The sequence below is a fragment of the Pituophis catenifer genome, unplaced genomic scaffold, assembly GCF_029215685.1.
Source record: "Pituophis catenifer annectens isolate HBS135680 unplaced genomic scaffold, rPitCat1.0.hap2 SCAF_3, whole genome shotgun sequence".
Taxonomy (NCBI): Eukaryota; Metazoa; Chordata; class Lepidosauria; order Squamata; family Colubridae; genus Pituophis; species Pituophis catenifer.
The window spans coordinates 180,953,827-180,974,453 of record NW_027256883.1 but is presented as its reverse complement, the minus strand read 5'-3'; the positions used below and the strand labels follow the sequence as shown (position 1 = coordinate 180,974,453).

Below are 20,627 nucleotides of genomic sequence, written 5' to 3'. Positions count from 1 at the left end.
GCTCCCCGCAGACCCCCGAGACGCCTCACCGAGCCCCGACGAATTCATCGCAGGGCGGGAGGCGGCGCCACCGGTGCACCGTCTCGAAAGGCCCGAAATTCAGAGTCAGGTATTCGACGCTGTCGGAGCAGCTATGATCAAAATCTACGCTGGGCGCCACCTTGGACCGACCGCCCGAGTTGGCCGCAGCCGCCATGGCCCGGCTTTTGCTGCCGAGAAGAAAATCCGCGAGAGAACATCGATCAAGACCGAACGTCAAACTACAACTCCCGTCATCCCACGGCCCCGCCGGCACCGTTTCTTATTCGGAAATCCGACTACAATTCCCAGCATGCCATATACTTCCTGCAGCAGCATTTTCAAGGGTGGTTTTATAGTTTGTATTTTAAGTATGGATTTTAATCAGAACGTGGTTTTGATTATTGAGTCGCACACACCCTTTCGAAGTACGTGTTTCAATTATGATATAACGTGGCATCGGCAGCCAAAAGTTCAAGACAAAAAAAAAAAAAAAAGCAAACTTGTATATTAAAATTGGGATTCAGGCAGCCCAGGATGGACGTAATAGCGTAATGATCAGTTTTTCCAATATGAATTAAGACGTAACATTTTGTTAAGCAGGAGGGGGGAAATCTATAAACCTTTAGAGACAGTTCACTTTCCCAACTTTTTTGAAGAGATGTCAAAAAGACCATGTCGAATGTGAAAAAACATCACACTTAAACAACTATTGTTTGCCTTTTCAAACGAAGGCAATGAAAGCATTACTTGAACAAAATTTAATCAAAAGGAGTGATCAAAAGTAAGAAAATTAATTTGTCTATTAGTCTTGACTCATCTGTCTCCCTTGATGCATTTTTTACGACATAAAAGTGCTTATCATTTTTCACTACGTAAAAAGTATGGTGAATGTATTCAGCATGGACACGCACTTAAATGTAACTTTTGTCAAGGAAACAAAGCGGGACTTGCTAGAACCGTTGATAATACTCACAATTCAAGAATTTCATATTTTGTATCAATAAGCTATATATTCCCAAGAACATTTCTTCCCAGGAATGGTATGTTTTTCATCTAACAGTAGCAAGGTAAAACTGTTATGAATAGGATACGGCAGAAAATGATAAAAACCAAGTTGACACTAGACATTTCTATCAATATTATGCTGTTAACTTATATGTTTCTATAAAGGTCTGCAAGTTAATCTTGATCCTTACTATAGCTATCAAATCATTTTATTTCAAGTATACATTCTGTAGATACTTTTATTTTATATAAAAACTTTGTATAAAATCTTTATATAAGAAAACAAAAGTCTATTTATGTATGAAATAACCTATGGGACAAAAATGGCAGACCTCACTCAGAAGCACTATAGAACTCAAAAGGGATAAACCCACAAATTGTTTTAATATGACAACTCAATTACTGCAGCAGCATAGGAAACTGACAAGGCATCAAGTTACAAAGTACATGTAAAAAACAACCGAATATTTAAGAGAGCTGGAAAGTTTCGCTTTACTGGGTATGTTGAAACAGAAGCTGGACTTTTGTTGTTTCTTGATCAGCTAAATCAATGATGCTGTCTTATGAATGGAGCAGCATTTTTTTCTCATTATTTAAACACATAAATGTACAGGTATTATTCTATGCATATAGAATAAAGAGCAATGTTTGTACATTTATAGTTTTGATTTTATGTCATAAGACAAAATATTTATAAATAGCAATAACCCATTCTAAAATTACTTTTGATCTTATGAAATATTTGCTCTTATGTATATAAAATCAAGAATATCCTTTAAACAATATAGTTTATTAATTTTAAAAAAGGGAAAGCTACTTGCATTTTCTTGATTAAAGTTTGTAGTTATTCAAGTATCCAGTATTTATTATAGCAATAATAATGAGGTAGTCTTATGTTCATTTTAGTAAATAAAGGTAAACTATAAATAAATACAAGTAATTTTTATATTAGTAAAGTTAAATGATAACCATGAAGCCTTTTCTGGTACCCTAGTAATGGTTTTAATGTCATAAATAATAAAGATATACTTTTATGCATTTCAGATCCAAGATGAAAATATTTTTGCTGTTCTTTTATTTAAAATACTTGTTTTTTATGGTACACTTTTGAAATCCTGAAAGTTAGGAAATAACAGGGCAGACGATTTTAAATGGAAAAGATTTTATAATACTCGGACTTTTGCATTACAAATTCCCAAGCTGTCCACTTTGAGAGGAAAAAACCTTAAGGCATCTATTTTATCTATTTGCCCAAATATTTTGCTGAGAGAATAGAAACAAAAATTAATAAGTTGTGTCATAGTTTTTGGAACTGTCCTATAAAAAATAGTGTCAGCACATCAGATAAATTATTATATTCCAAATTCAGTTTCAAGTTAAAAGGATTTCTAAATGATCACTATCATTATAACTAACATTTCCAATCAAGCTAAAAGGGTTCTAATTCCAATGATAATGGACAAGAATTCTCTTTCAGTGTCCACATAAAAATATATTAGTAATTAAATTATATTAAACATCCTAAATCAGAAATCATTAAAGACATTTTCTTAGGCCTAAATTTGTGGTATGCTAAAATTGAGCTTCTATTAGATTTACTTCATTCATATGAGGGAAATACTTACATAGTTACCTTCATACATATTATCTTTTTCAAAGAAGTCAGGGATACACTATGTGTCTAATGTAACTCTGTGCAAGTCCTGGCTTTTTCATGAGCCAGAAATACTGATGTAATAGGCATTTCACAGAAATAAATTTCTTATAGTATTAACACTTCAAACAGTTTGAAATCAACACAGATTAATTAATGTAACAGTACACATTAAACAGAAAGTTGCTTTCCAAATCTATACAGAAATACAGTATTCTAAGTACTAATTAAAAGCAAAGGGTACCATTTTCTTTTCTGAATTTTAAAAAGAACAATACCAATTTATGTTTGAATAGTTTTATTTCATTTCCCAAAAAGGGAGAAAAAGGCAAAAAGGTGTTGGGAGATGCATTGGTGTACTGACTTTTAGAGTAACCAGCAATATTAATTTTACTACCCTATAAAAAATACTTGTACTAATTTGTGAACTATGGTTTAGCCAGTTGTATAATCCTGTGTGTGAACAAAGCAAACAGTTTTGGAGAAATGGGTTCGTGAAGTAAATAAACAAGTTAAATACAATCAGTTTCATATAAAAAAAGTTTGGTTTCTAAACAAAAGTCATCAGTAACCACAGGAACTGAGTTTTAATGTAGCAAGTCTGCTCAATATGGGTGCATGATAGTTTTAGTACAGAATTATGAAATGGTAGAACCCCAAAGGTTTTCTATAAATGGAAACGATTTAGCATTTTTATTTTTCAGGTTTTAATTCAAAGTATTGGACTGGAAGCAGATTCCATTTTATTCCATATGTCTATATAAAAAATGTCATCTGGTTAGATCAAGATAATATACCCTGCGTAACAAAAGTGTGAAGCGCTTCCAAGTTTCTAGATAAAGAAGCTAGTGACAACAGTTCCTTCCTCATTTCATTAAACTGTGCTGTAAAAAGTCAGTGAAGTGCTTTTTCAGTAGAGGAAAAAATGTTTAGAGCCAAACTGGAAAGTTTATCAGAAGAATAGTGTTCCCATTGTGCGAATTCAGAATGCAAAAACTCCATGCATATTTGCTTTTTGTCGCCTTCTAAATCACGAGCAGTACTTCCAAATAAAAATTAATCATATTTGTAATATTTTGTGAATAAAGAAACTGTTCCTTGTTTAGGTCAAAAATATGAACTAAACCAGAAAATGTTGCCTAGATATTATCACGATATTCTGGATTTATATGCCAATGGTCTGAAGAACTCTTCTTTCATTTTCATTGAGATGGTCTGAGAACATTGCATAGCAAGGCTGCTGGGCAAACTGGCATAAGAATTCTGTAAGATAAGCCTAGGAGAAAGAAAAATACATTGTTAATACCTGAATAGAAGAGAAATACATGGTTAATAGTTGATGGGAAAAAAACATCATAAATCCAGGGTAATGGAGTCGTAGTTTATATTAAAGTTGTCAAAGGATTTGTGAAGTAATTTACAAAGCAGAATCAAAATATGGGTTTAAGAATGAGTACAGAATTTCTGCAACAAACTTTTTTAAAATTTGGGATTAAGGCACTAATCTCAATCACCTACAATGAATGGCAGCACATCTTTTTATTCAATACTGGTAGTCCTTGACGTACAACCACAATGAAGCCCCAAATTTATGTTGCTAAGTGAGGCATTTGTTAAATGAGTTTTGTCCCACTTTACAACTTTTCTTGTCACAGTTGTTTATTTATTTTATTTATTGGTTCAATTTATATGTCGGCCTTCTCTGGAGACTCAGGGCGGCTTACAATGCAGGCTTTCGCCCCCCCCTCCCCCCAAGCGGTGTTCTTTTTTATACAAAGCTTATTGCCCCCACAAACCGGGTCCTCATTTTACCTACCCCGAAAGGATGGAAGGCTGAGTCAACCTTGAGCCTGGTGAGATTTGAACTTGCAGTAATTACAGGCAGCTGGTGCTATTTAACAGCACTTTAGTCTGCTACTCCACCAAGGCTCTTCTGTTATGTGAATCACTGCAGTTGTTAAATTAGAAACCCGCTTCTTAAGTGAATTTAGTTTCCCCACTGACTTTGTCAGAAGGTTGCAAAAATTGATCACATGACCCTGGGACACTGTAAACATCATAAATATGAGTCAGTTGCCAAGCATCTGAATTTTGATTACATGACCATGGGGATGTTGCAACAGTCGTTAGTGTGAAAAACAGTCATAAGACACTTTTTCAGTGCTATTATAACTTTAAATGGTCACTAAACAAACTGCTGTATGTCGAGGACTACTTGTAAGGCAGAACATATTTATTCTGAATTGCATCAGAGATTCAGTTCAAACTGTGTCCAGGATTATAGCTTTAATTTCAATGTGTTTGAAAACTATGAGTAGTGTCAAGAGAACAATCTCATCAGCTTTAGAATAATGTTAACTGTTGGTCTATTTCCTGTTGTAACTCAAAGAAATATTATATTTGAGAAGAACACTTATTTCTGATTAACTTACACAGAGAATGGAAAATTCTTCTCCATAGTATTTGTTCTTGGAGACAAGTCATGAATAAGAAGATATTTTCTTCTTCAGGTGTTTTTTTTTTTTTGGATTCTCTTTCCAAATTATTTACCAGAATAATTCTTGAACTCACAAGAAGGCTTTCTTTTACAGCGTGTTTCCCTGGACACAATGGCGAGGAAAGCAATGGAGCTTGAAAGGTAAGACCTGTGTCCCGCTCCTTGCCCATCCCACCTGCCACCCCCAAACTGCATCCCTAAAGGGGGCGGGTGGCTAAGCAAGGGGCAGGAGCCCTCTCATGCCCGGCGAGGGGGGGAAAAGAGACATCAAGGGGAACCAGGTCTCGTTCCAGGCGTCTCACTTCTCCCCCACCCAATCTGCCACCCCTCTCGATAAAGAGACGGCGGGGAAGGGAAGCAGCTGTTGCCTTTGGGGTGGGGTGGGACGTGTTGGGCTGCTTGGCCGGTGCGAAGAACAGGGTGGGGAGGCAATGGCAGTGACGGAACATCCAGTCCCACGCTCGCAGCCTCCTGCATCCCCAAAATAATAAGACCCCCCGATAATAAGGCCAAGCCCTTATTTGGGGGGGTCAAAAGAAAATAACACCCTGTCTTATTTTCAGGGAAACACAGTAGTCATAATTATGGTTGTAAGCCGAGAACTACCTTTATACTATTTCAATATTTTATTCATTTCTTAAAATTTAACACACTAGAATAAACTAATTTCCATTTGGAAAGCTTTTGATTCTAATAAATGTAAATTTTCTTATCTGCAATAGGTCCAATATTAAGATTTCTTGTATCCCACCTTTATTATGCTTACAAATACCTCAAGGTGGTGAATATATCCAATACACTTTCCTCCTAATATTCTCCCCACAACAATCAACTTGTGAGGTGAATTGGGCTGAGAGAAAGTGGCTGGCCCAAAGTCACCCAGCTGGCTTTCATGATTAATGTGGAACTTGAACTCATAGTCCCCTACTTTCTATCCTGGAGCCTTATTAGACTAAACTGGCTCTCAAACTGGATGTGAAATTATTAAGACACTTGCCAGAATTAACAAACAAGCAAACAATGGAATGAAAGAGAATATAGAGAAGGGAAAGGTAGATTATCTAAAGTTTCCCATGCCTAAAATGTGAAGAGATTCTCTATATAACTTCTCAATCCTAAAGAAATCAAAGAAGCTCAACTGAATTATTTAAATTCTTTTCTAACTAAAGTCAATTTCTCATTAGCTGCAAAGATAAACATTTACATATGATTTTTTAATTATATTATATATGGCTACATCTTTCTATTTTGCATATGAGCCTCTTCAAACTAGGCTATTTGATTCTTGTTTACTTCCCTTATCTAAGAATAACAGATAAAACTTAGGGGCCTTGCAGCATCCGATTTTAAGCAATTCTGAGTTCTAAAGTACAGACTCACTGCATTCAGAATAACACTTTTTCTTGGCTTAGTCACCACAACCATCAGAATGGGATCTCCAATTGCTTTCTGCTACAAGATTTAAACTGCTTTGCTTTTAAAGAAAAATTGAGCACTGTGTTCTGTCCTGTCTCTTGCTATTAGTGTACATATTGTGAAATATCTTTAGATTCATAAATGATACTGCTCCTTATCATGGTGTTGCTTTAAAAAACCCATTTGTGATACCATTTTAAAAACAGATATGATAAATAATATATATTATTATTCTAGATCAGGGTGTCAAAACTCGCGGCCCGCAGGCTGGATGAGTCACACGCTGGCCATGCCTATCCCCCGTTTAGCAAAGGGGGGGAAGTTGTAAGACATCACGTGACAACATGTCGTTGTGAGTTTGACACCCCTGTTCTAGATGGTGAAGTTTCAAAGTACAAATGAATACACAACATTAGACTGCAAGATACACCACCTGTAAATCTATCTGATACAGAGGATCCTTCAATGAATCTGGATCATCCTCATCATCATCTTCATAATAATCTTCATCTGTCAAGCAAATATGTTTCAAAGTGAAGTTGATGCATACTTAAAGAACTGAAATCTTAAACTTCTTATACTTTCTTTGCACTACAATAAACTGCTGTTTTATTTTTAGACATTGAATAAATCAGTAAATAACAAAACAGACCAGAATTACTAATAATCCTATTTCCAAACTAAACAGTGAATGTATTTGGATTCTGTTTCTTCTCTTTATTTAACCATCTACTATTTAACAGCAACAATATATATCTAAAAGTGGCATAAACATGACCACCATTTCTATGTCATCATAACAAAAGTTTTATTTCCATTCCTAAAACTACAATAGTAAGAATTGACAATGAATAGACACATTTTTGTGAACTCTTTTCTCCAATCCAATTTTCAATCTACTTCTAAAGCTTCTCAGAAATGGTAGATAAAATAAGAAACAAACATGATTCAGTTTTTTTACTTTTAATACAAAAGAATGAATTCCTACATATAGGACTCAAATATCATGTTTAACAACAATCCTAGCCAAACCTTCTGTTTAACATGCTAAACAGAAATCTTTTTCAAGCAGAATCACTGAATCATGAAAGTCTTAATTTGTCCAGATATAGGTCATCCATTTCACTTACTATTTATCTTTTGAACACATGCAGCTTTTTTAATTTCAAAGAATATATGTTTGTGTAGGCATCGTGGGAGAGTTGCTCAATTTGTGTGTTTCTTGGAACGGATTTAGAAATGGAACCAATGTGTCTAGTTACCCATACTGAAATTATTGTATTGAAATAGGGAACAAACAAATCCTAACAGTTTAGACATATACATTATTGTTGCTTTGATTTCAAAAAAAATTAATAAGCTTTTAATGCTTTTTCAAAAATTTAAAACTGATTCACTTACCATATTTATTGGTGGCAAGAATATCTGATAATAGCTGGCCCGTTAACCCTTCATTCTCTTCTTCCTCTTCATCTTCTTGATCTTCCCACATATCATTGGATTCCTCTGTTAATTGAAATAAGAAATTAAACTTGCAGAACAGATTGATTTAATTTTATTGACTGTCTGCTGTAATATTCTCTGAAAAACAAATGTTAAGATTTTTGTCCCCAAGTAAATTTTATTTACGCATTGTAGTAATCTGTTATCGCACTGAAAATTGATTCCTTTACTGTAAACATTTGTGGTCATTAACTCAGTAAATTGACCCAGAACATAAGGCAAACTTTTATATAAGAGACTGTAAAAGGAAAAGAATTCACATTATGAACACATGACTACTAATCTGAATGCCCAATACAGTATTTTTTTTTTTGCAACCTTGCTCACATTTTGTTGGTACTCATGCAATGCTGTGAACATTGTTTACATTATGTACTATAGCAGCATGTCATATATTTATATATTTTATTAATTTTATACTATAGCTTTTTCTCCCACAACCACCATAACCAGCTTTTTTTCCTGTAATCAGGAGAAATAACCCATAACCACTAATTGAAAATCATCAGTACAACAGTGATTAATCCATGGCTGAGTGTATTTGGACCTTCCAAACCTATATTCCATGCAAGTTGGATCATAAGATACCTAGCAAGATAGTACCTTGGCTCCATTCTGCAGCAGTCTGTCGAGAAGCATTTGCTTCTATTGCATTAGAAAGCTCATTTATTATCAGCTTTAAGATTTTAACTAACAAAGGAATGTTGGTCCAGCGCTCAGGATCTAAAAGATACCAAAAATTGCAGATTTTAAAAGAAATTAAGAACTCTGAGAAACCACAATGCAAAACCAGTTGGAGAAGCGCTTCATGTTTTATTAGCCTTAGAAGTATGTTTTTGAAATACTTTATTTATTCTTATTTATTAATTCAATTTGTATGCTGCCCCTCTCTGAAGACTCAGGACATATTTTATTAAAAGCCAGTAATAGTTTAACTCCTCTTGGTGCACACATGCATACACACGCATGCACGCACGCACGCATGCATGCACACACACATACACACACACACACACACACACACACAAATACAGCAGGATCAGAGAACCTATTGTTCTGGGACCCTGACAATGACTGCCTGGCTATAGGTAGTCCTCATTTAGTGTCCACAAGTGGGCTGGCAACTACGTTGTTAAGTGAAGTGGTCTCTAAGAGAAACTGACTATTCTCACAAAGTTACTTCAGCTTTCCTTTGTTTTACAGATCTGCAAAGGTTGTAAATGCGAGGATTGGTCATGAAGTTAATTTTTCATCACTGCAAATGGTCCCATATGAGGTACTTGCTAAATGAGGATTATCTGTTTATGCAGATTCTTTGTATACTCATTGTTATATTTGTTATTAAAAGTTAATATTTACTTTGTCTGAACAAACATTGTCAATATCACTCTTTAACCATCTGGCTCTAAGTTAACCTTTTGCAGGCTACATATTTCAGGACATAGCAGGACATAATTTTTTTTAAAAAATGATAATAAATATTTTGTATAAGATATTTAGTACACAATAGTTTAATTAGTTCAGAAGAATAGTCAGTTACACACATGGCAAAATATTTTTTCCAGTCAAAAAGTTACATTGCTTTTCATGAAATTTGGACATATGTTCTGAACCTATTTTTAAATGTTCAGAATCATTTATTCTTATAAAATTAAAAATTCACTATTAGCTTTTATAAATATTTGTTTAAAATATATGTTTATAAATATTTGTTTATTGGTAAGTGCAGTTGGTATGCAAATTTTAAAGGCTGAATGGAATACAGAACAGACTATTTCAATTTTTACTGAAGACTGTCTTATCTTTATCCAAAATTTCAATAGACTAATTTATCATGAAAAAATTAATTTTGGCACCAGTTACAAAATAGACCTAGTGTTAATTGTTTACTAAAGGTAACAAAGAATTAAAATTACTTTTAAGGATACATCCTGTTGATTCAGATACAAATACTCACTTTTGGCTGCTTTTGATCGTGTACGTATGCCTTCTTCCATATTAAATATTTCTTCTCCTTTTACCCTGATATCTTGAAGACGCTTGTCATCTGTACTGATACCATACTGGAGTAACTTACATAGAGCTACAGAACTGAAAATTTAAAAAATAATATATTTCATTTCATTTCATTCTACCTACAAGACATATATGCAAAAGCATAAGTGAAAATTTGCAACATTTTATTTCATTTGGACGTGTAACAAAATATTTAACAGAACCTATGTCGTGATGTTTATATAATTATTTTAATAATCACATAATTTATTTTACCGCATTTTAAAAACAAAGATTAGGCAAGACTTTAAGATATTTGTCTATATTACTGTATGTGTGGTGTTCTCTGGGTACCTTCTGGCTTTTCTTTCCAATGTGCTTTTCCATAATCCCTAGTGTTTCTTCCTTTCCGCCCAATTTGAAATCCCTATTACCAAGTTTACTAGCCAACACAGGACAACACTTCTATTTTCTTTTTGAATGGGTGGGCAGGATGCTTAACAAAATCCAGCCCTCTACAACTGTTGATGGATATATTCCCATTCCTTTATATAAGAGATGTTTGTGTTCTAAACAAGGCACAAATCCTTGTACAGTATGTAAAGAACTGTATAAGGTCAATTTGTCTTGAACAATTCATTATAATAAAATTACGATAAAATGCATTGCTTCTTACAGTTACTTCTTACATTCTTTAAAAAACAACTAAATACTTGTTTCAATCTATAGAAATATACACTGCAGTAACAGAAAACCTTACCTGACCTTCCCTTCATACTGTCCATAGAACAAATGTTGTCGACTCATCCACTCTGACATTACAAATTCCAGAGCAGGCTTGCCTGTTGGTCCAGGTAAACTACAAAGAAATTCTAGTAATGGTTCCAGCTGAGAATGAACTAGATGAGCAAATACCATGATCAAAGACTGCAAAAGGAATCAAAAGAAAATAATGATAGCTTCAATTTCTAAAAAACAATCTCATGAATAAAATATTGATATCAATATTAATTTTATATATATAGTGCTTGCAAACAATTATTCTGATAATTATCATGAAATAAATATTCCAATAATAACGGTTTTCATCCATTTTACAACCTCCTTACCTGCATTACAGTGAGTGTTTCTGCTTGCTGCATTTTACTAAGAATTGCTCTGAGAATCTGATCCAGATTTTCTCCCAATTCACTCCCAACTTTGGAAATCAATGTAGAAACTAGCCTGCCTACAAAGGCAGCTGTGAATTCTGAGGTGCGTGGATCCAGAAGTTGACTCACCACCTGCATCACATACCACAGTCCATTGTGGCCTTGCTCATCATGCCACTGTGCAATTTGTTCCAGAGCGACTGAGATGTATGCACGTAAACACTCACCACCATTCTGAATAAAACATAATAATAAAGCACAAAATCTTTCATTCTAGAAAGAATTCAGATATTACAACCAAACATCTTATCACACAGGATGAAACAGTAACTGGTGATCAAAGAAAAAAAAACCCCACAATAAATCTTTTCAGATGAACTTACTCTGCTTCACTTTTTCACAAAACCCCTTTAAAGATCTAGGTACTAAGCCTGAAAAATAAAATAAACTCTACTTGGCACAATTCTTGGAAAATTACAATGTTTAGACTTCTAATCTAAACATTCAGAGGATGAAATTGACCCATGTGATGATCCAAAAAGGTGGATCAAAGGTATAATCTTATAAAATGTTATTCATTTTTTCATGCATGAATGCCTAATGTTATTCATATCCATTAGTTAAATTTAAGTGCTGGCATGGTAGAAACAGGTACACAAAGAAATAAAGCCAAAATTGGTATTTTCCAGAATGTTGTTGCATTTAAACAAGTGTATTTTATCAACTTGCTTGAACAAGTGTTATTTTCCCCCTTCACTTAAGATTAGTGAAGCTTGTTCAAAGTATGACAACTATCTGAAATTAAATAGCCTATCTTTAAATAGCATTTATCAGCCATATATCAACCTTTATTTTTCTGCTTTCTGTAGGCAGATACAGTTCTACAGAGGAATGATTGAGTCTGTCATCTGCACCTCTATAACTGTCTGGTTCGGTTCTGCAACCCAACAAGACAGACACAGACTTCAGATGATAATTAGAACTGCAGAAAAAACAATTGCTACCAACCTGCCTTCCATTGAGGACCTGTATACTGCACGAGTCAAAAAGAGGGCTGTGAAAATATTTACAGACTTCTCACATCCTGGACATAAATTGTTTCAACTCCTACCCTCACACCATAACAACTAGACACAAGAACAGTTTCTTCCCAAACGCCATCACTCTGCTAAACAAATAATTCCCTCAACACTGTCAAACTATTTACTAAGTCTGCACTACTATTAATCTTCTCATCATTCCCATCACCCATCTCCTTCCACTTATAACTGTATGACTGTAACTTTGTTGCTTGTATCCTTATGATTTATATTGATATTGTTCCTGATTGCTTATTTGTACCCTATGACAATCATTAAGTGTTGTACCTTATGATTCTTGATGAATGTATCTTTTCTTTTATGTACACTGAGAGCATATGCACCAAGACAAATTCCTTGTGTGTCCAATCATACTTGGCCAATAAAAAATTCTATTCTATTCTATTCTATTCTATTCTATTCTATTCTATTCTATTCTATTCTATTCTATTCTATTCTATTCTATTCTATTCTATTCTACTCTACTCTACTCTACTCTACTCTACTCTATTCTGTAGCAAATCAATTACCAAAAAAGGAAGAGCAAAACAGGTAAAATTTGACAACGTTGCTAAGTATTGTAAGAGTGAGAAATAATAAAAACTACATCATGATATGATAATACACTATTTTTTACATATTTGTACCCAATGTCAAGATGCAAGTACAATAGGCTAGGGCTTGTGTTGTGTAGTTGCAATGCCTTTTTGTCAGCCCTATTGCATAGATGCCTCTACTAATTTTTCTGCTATTAATGAAACTTAGAGAAAACTAAATTTCAGTTGTGAAAGATTTGCTTCGTGTTTAAATAATATAATAATAAAAATAAAAAAGCCATTTAAATTTCATTAATGGAATCAATTGCCATTTGCAGTCAACTTATCCCTGCATCTTAATCATCATGAATCCGGTTGGTTTAAATACAGAAACTTTATACAAATGACTGAACAGCCACTCAGAAAACATTACCTGCATGGTAGCATTGTCATCTGTGTGCAGGCTACACTGAGCCACAGCAGGAAAAGCTTGGAAGATTAAGAGGTCCGAAAGAGGTGGTTTAGTATTTCTTACAACTGTTGTTAATATGTCTATTGAAGTCTGAAAAAGAAAATAAATCAGAGGTGATAACTAACAAGCGGGGGTGGGGGGAGATGACATGATGCAATAGTAGGATTAGTTTATCCAAAGTAATTAAAAATAATAAGCAAGTGTTATTTTGTTTTCTAAAACTTAGAAGCAACTTGTTCAAGATGACACTTCTACAACCTTCCTAGCATTTGGTTGGTAAGAAGATTCATATTGTTTTCAGCTTTTCTCTGAATGTCTTGCTGTCTTGCCTCATCGAGAAATCTTGCAAATCTCTCTTTTTATTTTGGGAGCTGCCCAGAGTTGTTAAAAGACAGGTGGCTATGTAAGTATTTTAAGTAAATAAATAAAATATTTTTTTCTGCTTTCCACATCTATAGCTAAAATCTGAAAGTTCCATTAAACTGAATAACTTTTTAAACCTTCCCCACTTTTGTTCCTTTACTTTGAATTCACTTGTCATCTTTCTTTTATTTCCATTAATATATTACATTTCAAGAAATTACTTAAAACTTTGTTCTCCTGTAAACTGCTAATTGTAACTATGGAATGCCAAATTATTACCTGATTGTCCTTTTTGCTATTAATTTAAGTATTATACTATATTAATTGCTTTAATTATACTTTCATTTTTAGACTTCTAGAATATATAAGCCTATTTAATTCTTATATTGTTTGGCTTTGCGGAGGATATCAGCTTTCATGTATTTTTCATTAGGAATTTAAGAACAAATATTTCTTTTTTTAAATCAGCAGTCAGGCTATACAAATGTCTCTATATTTTGAGAAAAATGTCTATATACTTACTGCACAAAGTCCTGCTGGAATTTTATCAACAGGAGCTTGCATGATACTGACAAGAGTTGGAATTAATCTCATCTGCATTGCATCCTGACAGGTTTCTATTTGTGCTAGTTCCTTAAAAATATCCTGGGCAAGAGAAGCGACAACTGGATCTAAATGAAGAAATGATATCAATTACTAAGGAGAAATATCCTAGTAAAATCATAATGTTATAATAAGAAAAAGCAGCCTCTAATATCACCCTGTCTACTAACAAGTATTCTAGCCAACACATAATTCATACGCATTCTTAGAATATTACACTGCTGGGTGGTTTCAGCCAAGTGTTTTGTTCAAACAGTATTCAGAAAAAATGCAAAGATACAAAATAGAGGGCATCCTGAGGACCAAGGAATGAGCAGTTTATCAGTTCTCCTTCTAATAAATGGGTGTTCTGTAACTGTCCATGCTCACCATTTGAGCAATTTTCTGAATGCTAAAATGCTACCTGTCACAGTAGGAAACAAGCATAACAAAAAGCAGCTATTTTCTATTAATCGGCTTAATAATATTTCTGATCAGCAGTGTTCTTTGAATATAATCATCTGTAATCATAATCAAGAGCAAGTCTGAACACGTACCATTACTATATTTGAGAAATATTGCAATGGTGAAGGGACAAATCTTGTTCTCCACACTTGCTGTAAAGGTTGGATCTACTGTGCAGACAATGCAAAGAGTTTCCATCACAAGATTGAGAACCTCGGAACTAAACTGAGCTGCCAAATGGATTAATCCATCAAGGATACTAGGAAGAAAAGGCTGTAGGACATGGGTGCTTTCAGAAATCTTCAGTTGGTCACAGTAGCTAGGAAAAAAAACATTTTAAAAAGAAAAATTTTAAAATTACATTTGTCAATAAGATTGTAACACAGCACAACATTTCTCACAATCATACATTCAATGTCTTCACCATTCTAAGTCTTATACATTCTCAAAATTAAATCATGGTATTATGCTACTGTTCAACCAAGACAGGTCTTCAGCTACATACCCCCAGATAGCCCTTACTGCAGAAATTCGCACAGAAGGAGGTTGTGTTTCATGAAGGCCACTGACTGTTGCTTGTAGAAATTGCTGGATGAGCTCTGGAGACATTGCAACTGTGAACCGACTGGCCGCCCAGAGAGCACGGCCAAGAAGGAAAGGTGAAACTATAAGAAAAAAAAACAATATATATATATATATATATAATATATATTAGTGAGACAGTTTACATACTTGGAGATAGTAAAAATGAAGTTATCTTTTTACACATAAACATGATAGGTGGTGTAGCCTAGTGGTATCAAGTGTGCACACCTGATCAACATTGTAACAAAGCATACTTCTTTAATTCTCCAAGTGCAGGTTGAAGCAAATAAATGAATGTACCTAATCATTTTTATTCTAAGGATTTTAACAGAAAGGATAACTTGCCATTATGTTACTAAGAATATGTTTGTATTCCTTACTTTTTAACTGTTGACAAAGAGAAGACATACATATATCATATGAATGCATATAAATCAAAACGAGCTTCTATTTGCAGACCAGGGTTAAAATGACTTCCCTTTCTGCTTTGAAATTTTCATTAAATGACATAGTTGTAAATCTGATTTTATGTTTGGAAGAATGTTTCTGAATTAATCTCATCCTGTGTATAAATAAAAGGACTCACGCCTACTTAAATGCCATACAATTTGTCCATAACCACAAACATTCTCTTAAAATTTATCCAAACTCTATACAGTATTTCGAAAAGATTTTTGAATTTCTCTTTTTTTATTATTTTTAGGCAACCATAAGTACCTGACAGGTTAAGGTCAGCAAGAAGAACATTGGTTAGAAATCCATGCATATCAAAATGTATCCTTCCATTTTTTACACAATCTGTGATAAGTGACTTGACCGAGCCTAGAGCCAGCATGCAAGCTTCATGTATCTTCCACCTGCAAAGAATAAATTACTTAAATTTTCTAATATTCTATTTTCTTACTTGATAACTAAAAAGCAGTAGGAAACCAATGGCAAACTAAGAAAATAATAGTTGGGTTACCATATGTAACAAAAATAATACTGTGGTTATTTAACTTTATTTGGAAATATGAGCTGTTATATATTTGAAGTATGTTATTTAACTGATGACTATTTGAGATAGAGTTTGTTACAGATGTAGTTTAGTAGGGTAACTTAATCTGTTTGTATTATAACAGGGAAAATTGTATATTGGATTAATATAAATACTATTCTCATATGAATTAGTTTTACTATTTATTTTAGTGTATTAGTATTAATCTTCTCTAGTATTAGCTTTAATTAAATTAACAAGGAATAAAAATATAAGCAATGTCCTATTGGATTGGATCCCAGCTCATCTAGTCATACTGGCCAGCCAACTGCACAAGGAAGACATTAGTTACCCAGCAGAAGGCAATCAAACTGCTGTCAAGACTAATATCCATTGATCCCATAACTTTCCTGAATTATTTTGTATTTTGTATTATTTGATCAACAGTGGAATACAGATAGAATATTTATGTCTAGAAATTCGAAACAAAAATATTTACTGAAAGTAACTTATTTAAAGAAACTAATGTATAATATTTTTTGTAATTATTCTCAATGGCATTGAACCAGGGAATACCATTTATTATGTGTGGCAATAGGACAAGAGGCAGAGACCCAAAGACCAGCTGGCTGGAGGGAGGAATGCGCACATTTGCGGCGGAGCTGAACTGGGGTGCCGGCTCATCTGCCCACAGAGAGGGCGCTGCGTGCCACCTCTGGCATGCGTGCCATAGGTTCGCCATCACAGTTATATACTGTATGTATTTATCATATCCTGTGATTATTTTAGAAACAGTAAGTATAACAGTATGCCATAGATTTGGTGGCTTTTACCATATGGTGTGGATCACTATAATAATCATAATAGTGCATTTGTTTCCATTTTCACCTTAAATCCCGTTTTTCTGTTCTGATATGCATGCTTTCAAATCTAGTACATGACTAAGAGAAAGGAGAGGACAGACAATTGAGAATATAGTCTTTAACTAAATGAGATCTACGGGCATAGATCTATGTTTTTGTTACTTCTGCAGAATGAATCAGTAAGTGGATGTCACAACAGCCACTGCTTACAGAATTCACTATTTTGTAGGAAAAACCAAGCAAAATCCAATCTTCATTTCATAGAAACTGACAGCATTTAGCAATTATCAAAACAGATAGTAAACTGGCAGTTAATTAGTGCCCAATCTTATTTATAATTGTATTTTTTTGCTGATTGTTATGTAATAATATCCGTGTAATTATTTTGTTAAACAAACTTCAGTTCATAATTGAGTATTATGATAATTGTATCACCAACATTATCAGTATCTTCCAGCTACATTTACATGATCTCCTAATACCAATGCCCTTCAGCATTCTATGGAAGGTTAGATTCTGATCAATATTAAAAATGATAATAAATCATGTGATTAATTCTCCTGTAATTTAAGCAAAAAGTGTCTAGAAAACTAGCATTTATTCTGCCTTATGAACAACCTTAGCTTATTTATTAATGTCCCCGAATAACTTATAATAGTCAATGAGAAGGCAGCTGCTCTAATTCTAGATTTTTCATTTCTAACTTGATTATAAGGTATATACTGTTTCCCCTAAAATAAAAAATCCCCTGATAATAAGCCCAATCAGCTTTTGAGTGCATACACTAAAATAAGCCCCCCCCCAATAAATCCTCCCCAAAAATATTTAACTGCATGTACATCTGATCCCCGCCATTTCCTCTGGTGAGGGTTAGGGAGACAGAAATCAGGTAAGACGGCAAGAGGAGCCCTGTCTTGCTCCACGCGCCCCAAAATAATAAGACATCCCTGAAAATAAGGCCAAGCACTTATTTTACGATTCAAAAAAATATAAGACAGGGTCTTATTTTTGGAGAAACACTGTAATACTAGCATGTTTCATTATGGATTAAATATTCTGATACTGTCACCTATAGAAGCTGTTTTCTTACCAATGTTCAGCACCAGTATTTTTGGCTTGCTCCGCTTCCTGCAAGTGTCTTGTAGCTGCAGCAGCCAAAGCTGTTGCACTTTCATTCTGGAAATCAGCTGCCACAGCCTATACAGAAGTATGACAATAGCTCACATTTTCTAGAAAAGGTAAAGGGAACCTTCATATCACTATTCTTTGTTGATAATGAAGTTAGCAGTTATAGTGAATAGCTTCAAAACAGTCTAGTCAGGAAAAAATATTAACAAAATTGTCTTCTTTTTAGCATCTTGAAATATTTTAGATATTTACATGAAATACAATGATGCCAAGGATGGAGACGTAGCAAACATTAGAAGAATTCGAAAGCAATCTAATACCATTCATGTGTATCTTCTTTCCAAAACGGTGAGTAATAAATGTAAAAAAGAATAAATGCTAAATAAAAATAGTTCTATTAAACAGCCTTTCTGACCTTCATTGCATTTATGTATCTCCTTTTAAACTGTCCATTAATTGCTTCATTCTTTTTTCAACTTAAAACCTGAGAGCAGAATAGCTCTCATAAAATAGCATAAAAGTCACACATTCTCAGGCAGCAAGCATTAAGAGACAAGTATGTACACAGTGACATACAGTAAGTTACTTATTAAAAACAACTTCCATTTGCCACTATTGTGTAGATCAAAAGAAACAAACCTATATTCTACCACTTATTACTGGTTTCCAACTTCTATCAGCATAGGCCATCACTGTCATTAGTTAAGGATGGTGAAACATATTTCAACATCTGAAGAACCATACATTCCACATTCCTGCTTTATATTTTTCAAAACATTGTAAATTTGTACCATTGCAAAATCTTACCAGCAGCAAGTCCTGTGCAGCAATTCTAACTGTATAGGAAAATGTATCATCATCTTCATCCTCAACAAATTGTTGCGGATTAGCAGTCCAGACTTTTATCTGAAAAGCAATCATAGCACTTCAATAATTTATAGAAATACCTTTGCTTATTCAAGACTACACATAAATAAACTACCACATATAGGTAGTCCTCAGTGAATGACCATTGTTTGTGACCATTCAAAATTACAGCAGTGCTGCGTGAATGTAATTACATCAGGTTCCTGAAGTTACAGCTATTGCAGTGCCTCTATGGTCATGAAATCAAAATTCAGGCACTTCACAGCTCACCTCCACAGCTTGGATCAGGGTATCCAAGCTTGGATACCCTGCTTGACAACCAGGTGGGATTTCATTAATGATGGTAACAGGTGTGCCAGCCCATCACTTGTGTGGACCGGTTCCCTTTCCTCCCCAGCCGGGCCGCCAAACCGCAAAGGCTGGGGATTGCTGCTCCAGACTGTCTGCTTGGAAACTTGTGTGTCTTTTTTTTTTCCACACCAGAACATTGCAAGTCAACTTTTCTGCTGTCTTAGTTGCAGTTTAGCTGCAGGGTAGTATCAAGATGAAGGCAGAGTCTTAAGACTATGATCTCTAAAAATAGTGGGGCATCTTCACAGCAAGCAGAATGTGTGGTTAAGATATTTATCTAGTAATAAACTATTTAGGTAAATATTATGGATCCATTACTCATTTAAACTTTTAAAGAGAATCAATAAGTATTTTGCCATATGGTACAGCCTGTGTAATTCAGAGGATTAAACAAGAACAGGTTAAATCATTGATACTATGTTTGCAAAAGGAAAACTTGCAAAAGGAAGAGATGCTTTAATGACTTGCAGAGAGATGCTGTGCTCACACAAAATCTGAGATACATTATTTTGAAATACATACATTCTTGCAAACATTGAAATATGAAATGAGGTTTGAAAAACATTTTACTTTGAGTAGAAAGCCTGGGCCCCTGCAGGTGGTGCTAAATGCCAACTTCAAGCCAAGATGAATGAGACTGCTTGGAGTTGTATTTCATCAATATCTGAAAAGTAATAAGCTTCTAGCCCATTTTCTACAATTTAAAGCATGAAAAATGTGCTTACCTGTTCTTCTGTTATCTGCATATAGAGAATGATGTAATATATTAATTCAGGCAATGCTTTCTTCACTGTGCTTTTAAACTTGTGGTTTTCTAATAGAGCATGAACAAACTCGAATATGCTGAAAACTAGGTTTTCAAAGCCCAAAACTTCACCTAAATTTTAAAAATTATATGAAAAATATTAAAGATCTTTCAAATTATTACTTTAGTATTTGACAATTATATTATTTTATATAATTCAAATTTGATAATACTATCGCCAATTGCCAATAGCTTTCATTGTTTTACTCACATTTAAAATATAAAAAATATATATGTAAGAAGAAAACTTATTAAAGCAATCTAAATTTGTTATATTAGAACCCATTTGACATTCAAAATATCTATAGCCAAC

General features: G+C 34.0%; 2 protein-coding genes across 4 annotated transcripts in view; both read right to left on the bottom strand.

Annotated features, from left to right (window-relative positions):
* Positions 1-259, bottom strand: part of LZTR1 (leucine zipper like post translational regulator 1) — a 29,526-nt gene extending 29,267 nt beyond the window's left edge. For all 3 annotated transcript variants that reach the window (XR_011600275.1, XR_011600274.1, XM_070941616.1), the window contains exon 1: positions 30-259. Coding sequence is in view for 1 of the 3 variants with exons in the window: in XM_070941616.1 (XP_070797717.1) it covers positions 30-196 (167 nt within the window). In the remaining 2 variants the exon portion in view is untranslated. The remainder of the gene's footprint in view (positions 1-29) is intronic.
* A 2,702-nt stretch (positions 260-2,961) lies between these two features.
* Positions 2,962-20,627, bottom strand: part of IPO9 (importin 9) — a 30,273-nt gene continuing 12,607 nt past the window's right edge. The window contains exons 10-24 of the mRNA XM_070941615.1: positions 20,235-20,386; positions 19,099-19,197; positions 18,254-18,360; positions 16,042-16,181; positions 15,245-15,404; positions 14,832-15,058; positions 14,215-14,363; positions 13,291-13,419; positions 11,201-11,476; positions 10,852-11,018; positions 10,054-10,187; positions 8,700-8,819; positions 7,995-8,099; positions 7,027-7,103; positions 2,962-3,956 (exon numbers count right to left, since the gene is read on the bottom strand). Coding sequence (XP_070797716.1) covers positions 3,846-3,956; positions 7,027-7,103; positions 7,995-8,099; positions 8,700-8,819; positions 10,054-10,187; positions 10,852-11,018; positions 11,201-11,476; positions 13,291-13,419; positions 14,215-14,363; positions 14,832-15,058; positions 15,245-15,404; positions 16,042-16,181; positions 18,254-18,360; positions 19,099-19,197; positions 20,235-20,386 — 2,153 coding nt within the window. The 3' untranslated portion in view covers positions 2,962-3,845. The remainder of the gene's footprint in view (positions 3,957-7,026; positions 7,104-7,994; positions 8,100-8,699; positions 8,820-10,053; positions 10,188-10,851; positions 11,019-11,200; positions 11,477-13,290; positions 13,420-14,214; positions 14,364-14,831; positions 15,059-15,244; positions 15,405-16,041; positions 16,182-18,253; positions 18,361-19,098; positions 19,198-20,234; positions 20,387-20,627) is intronic.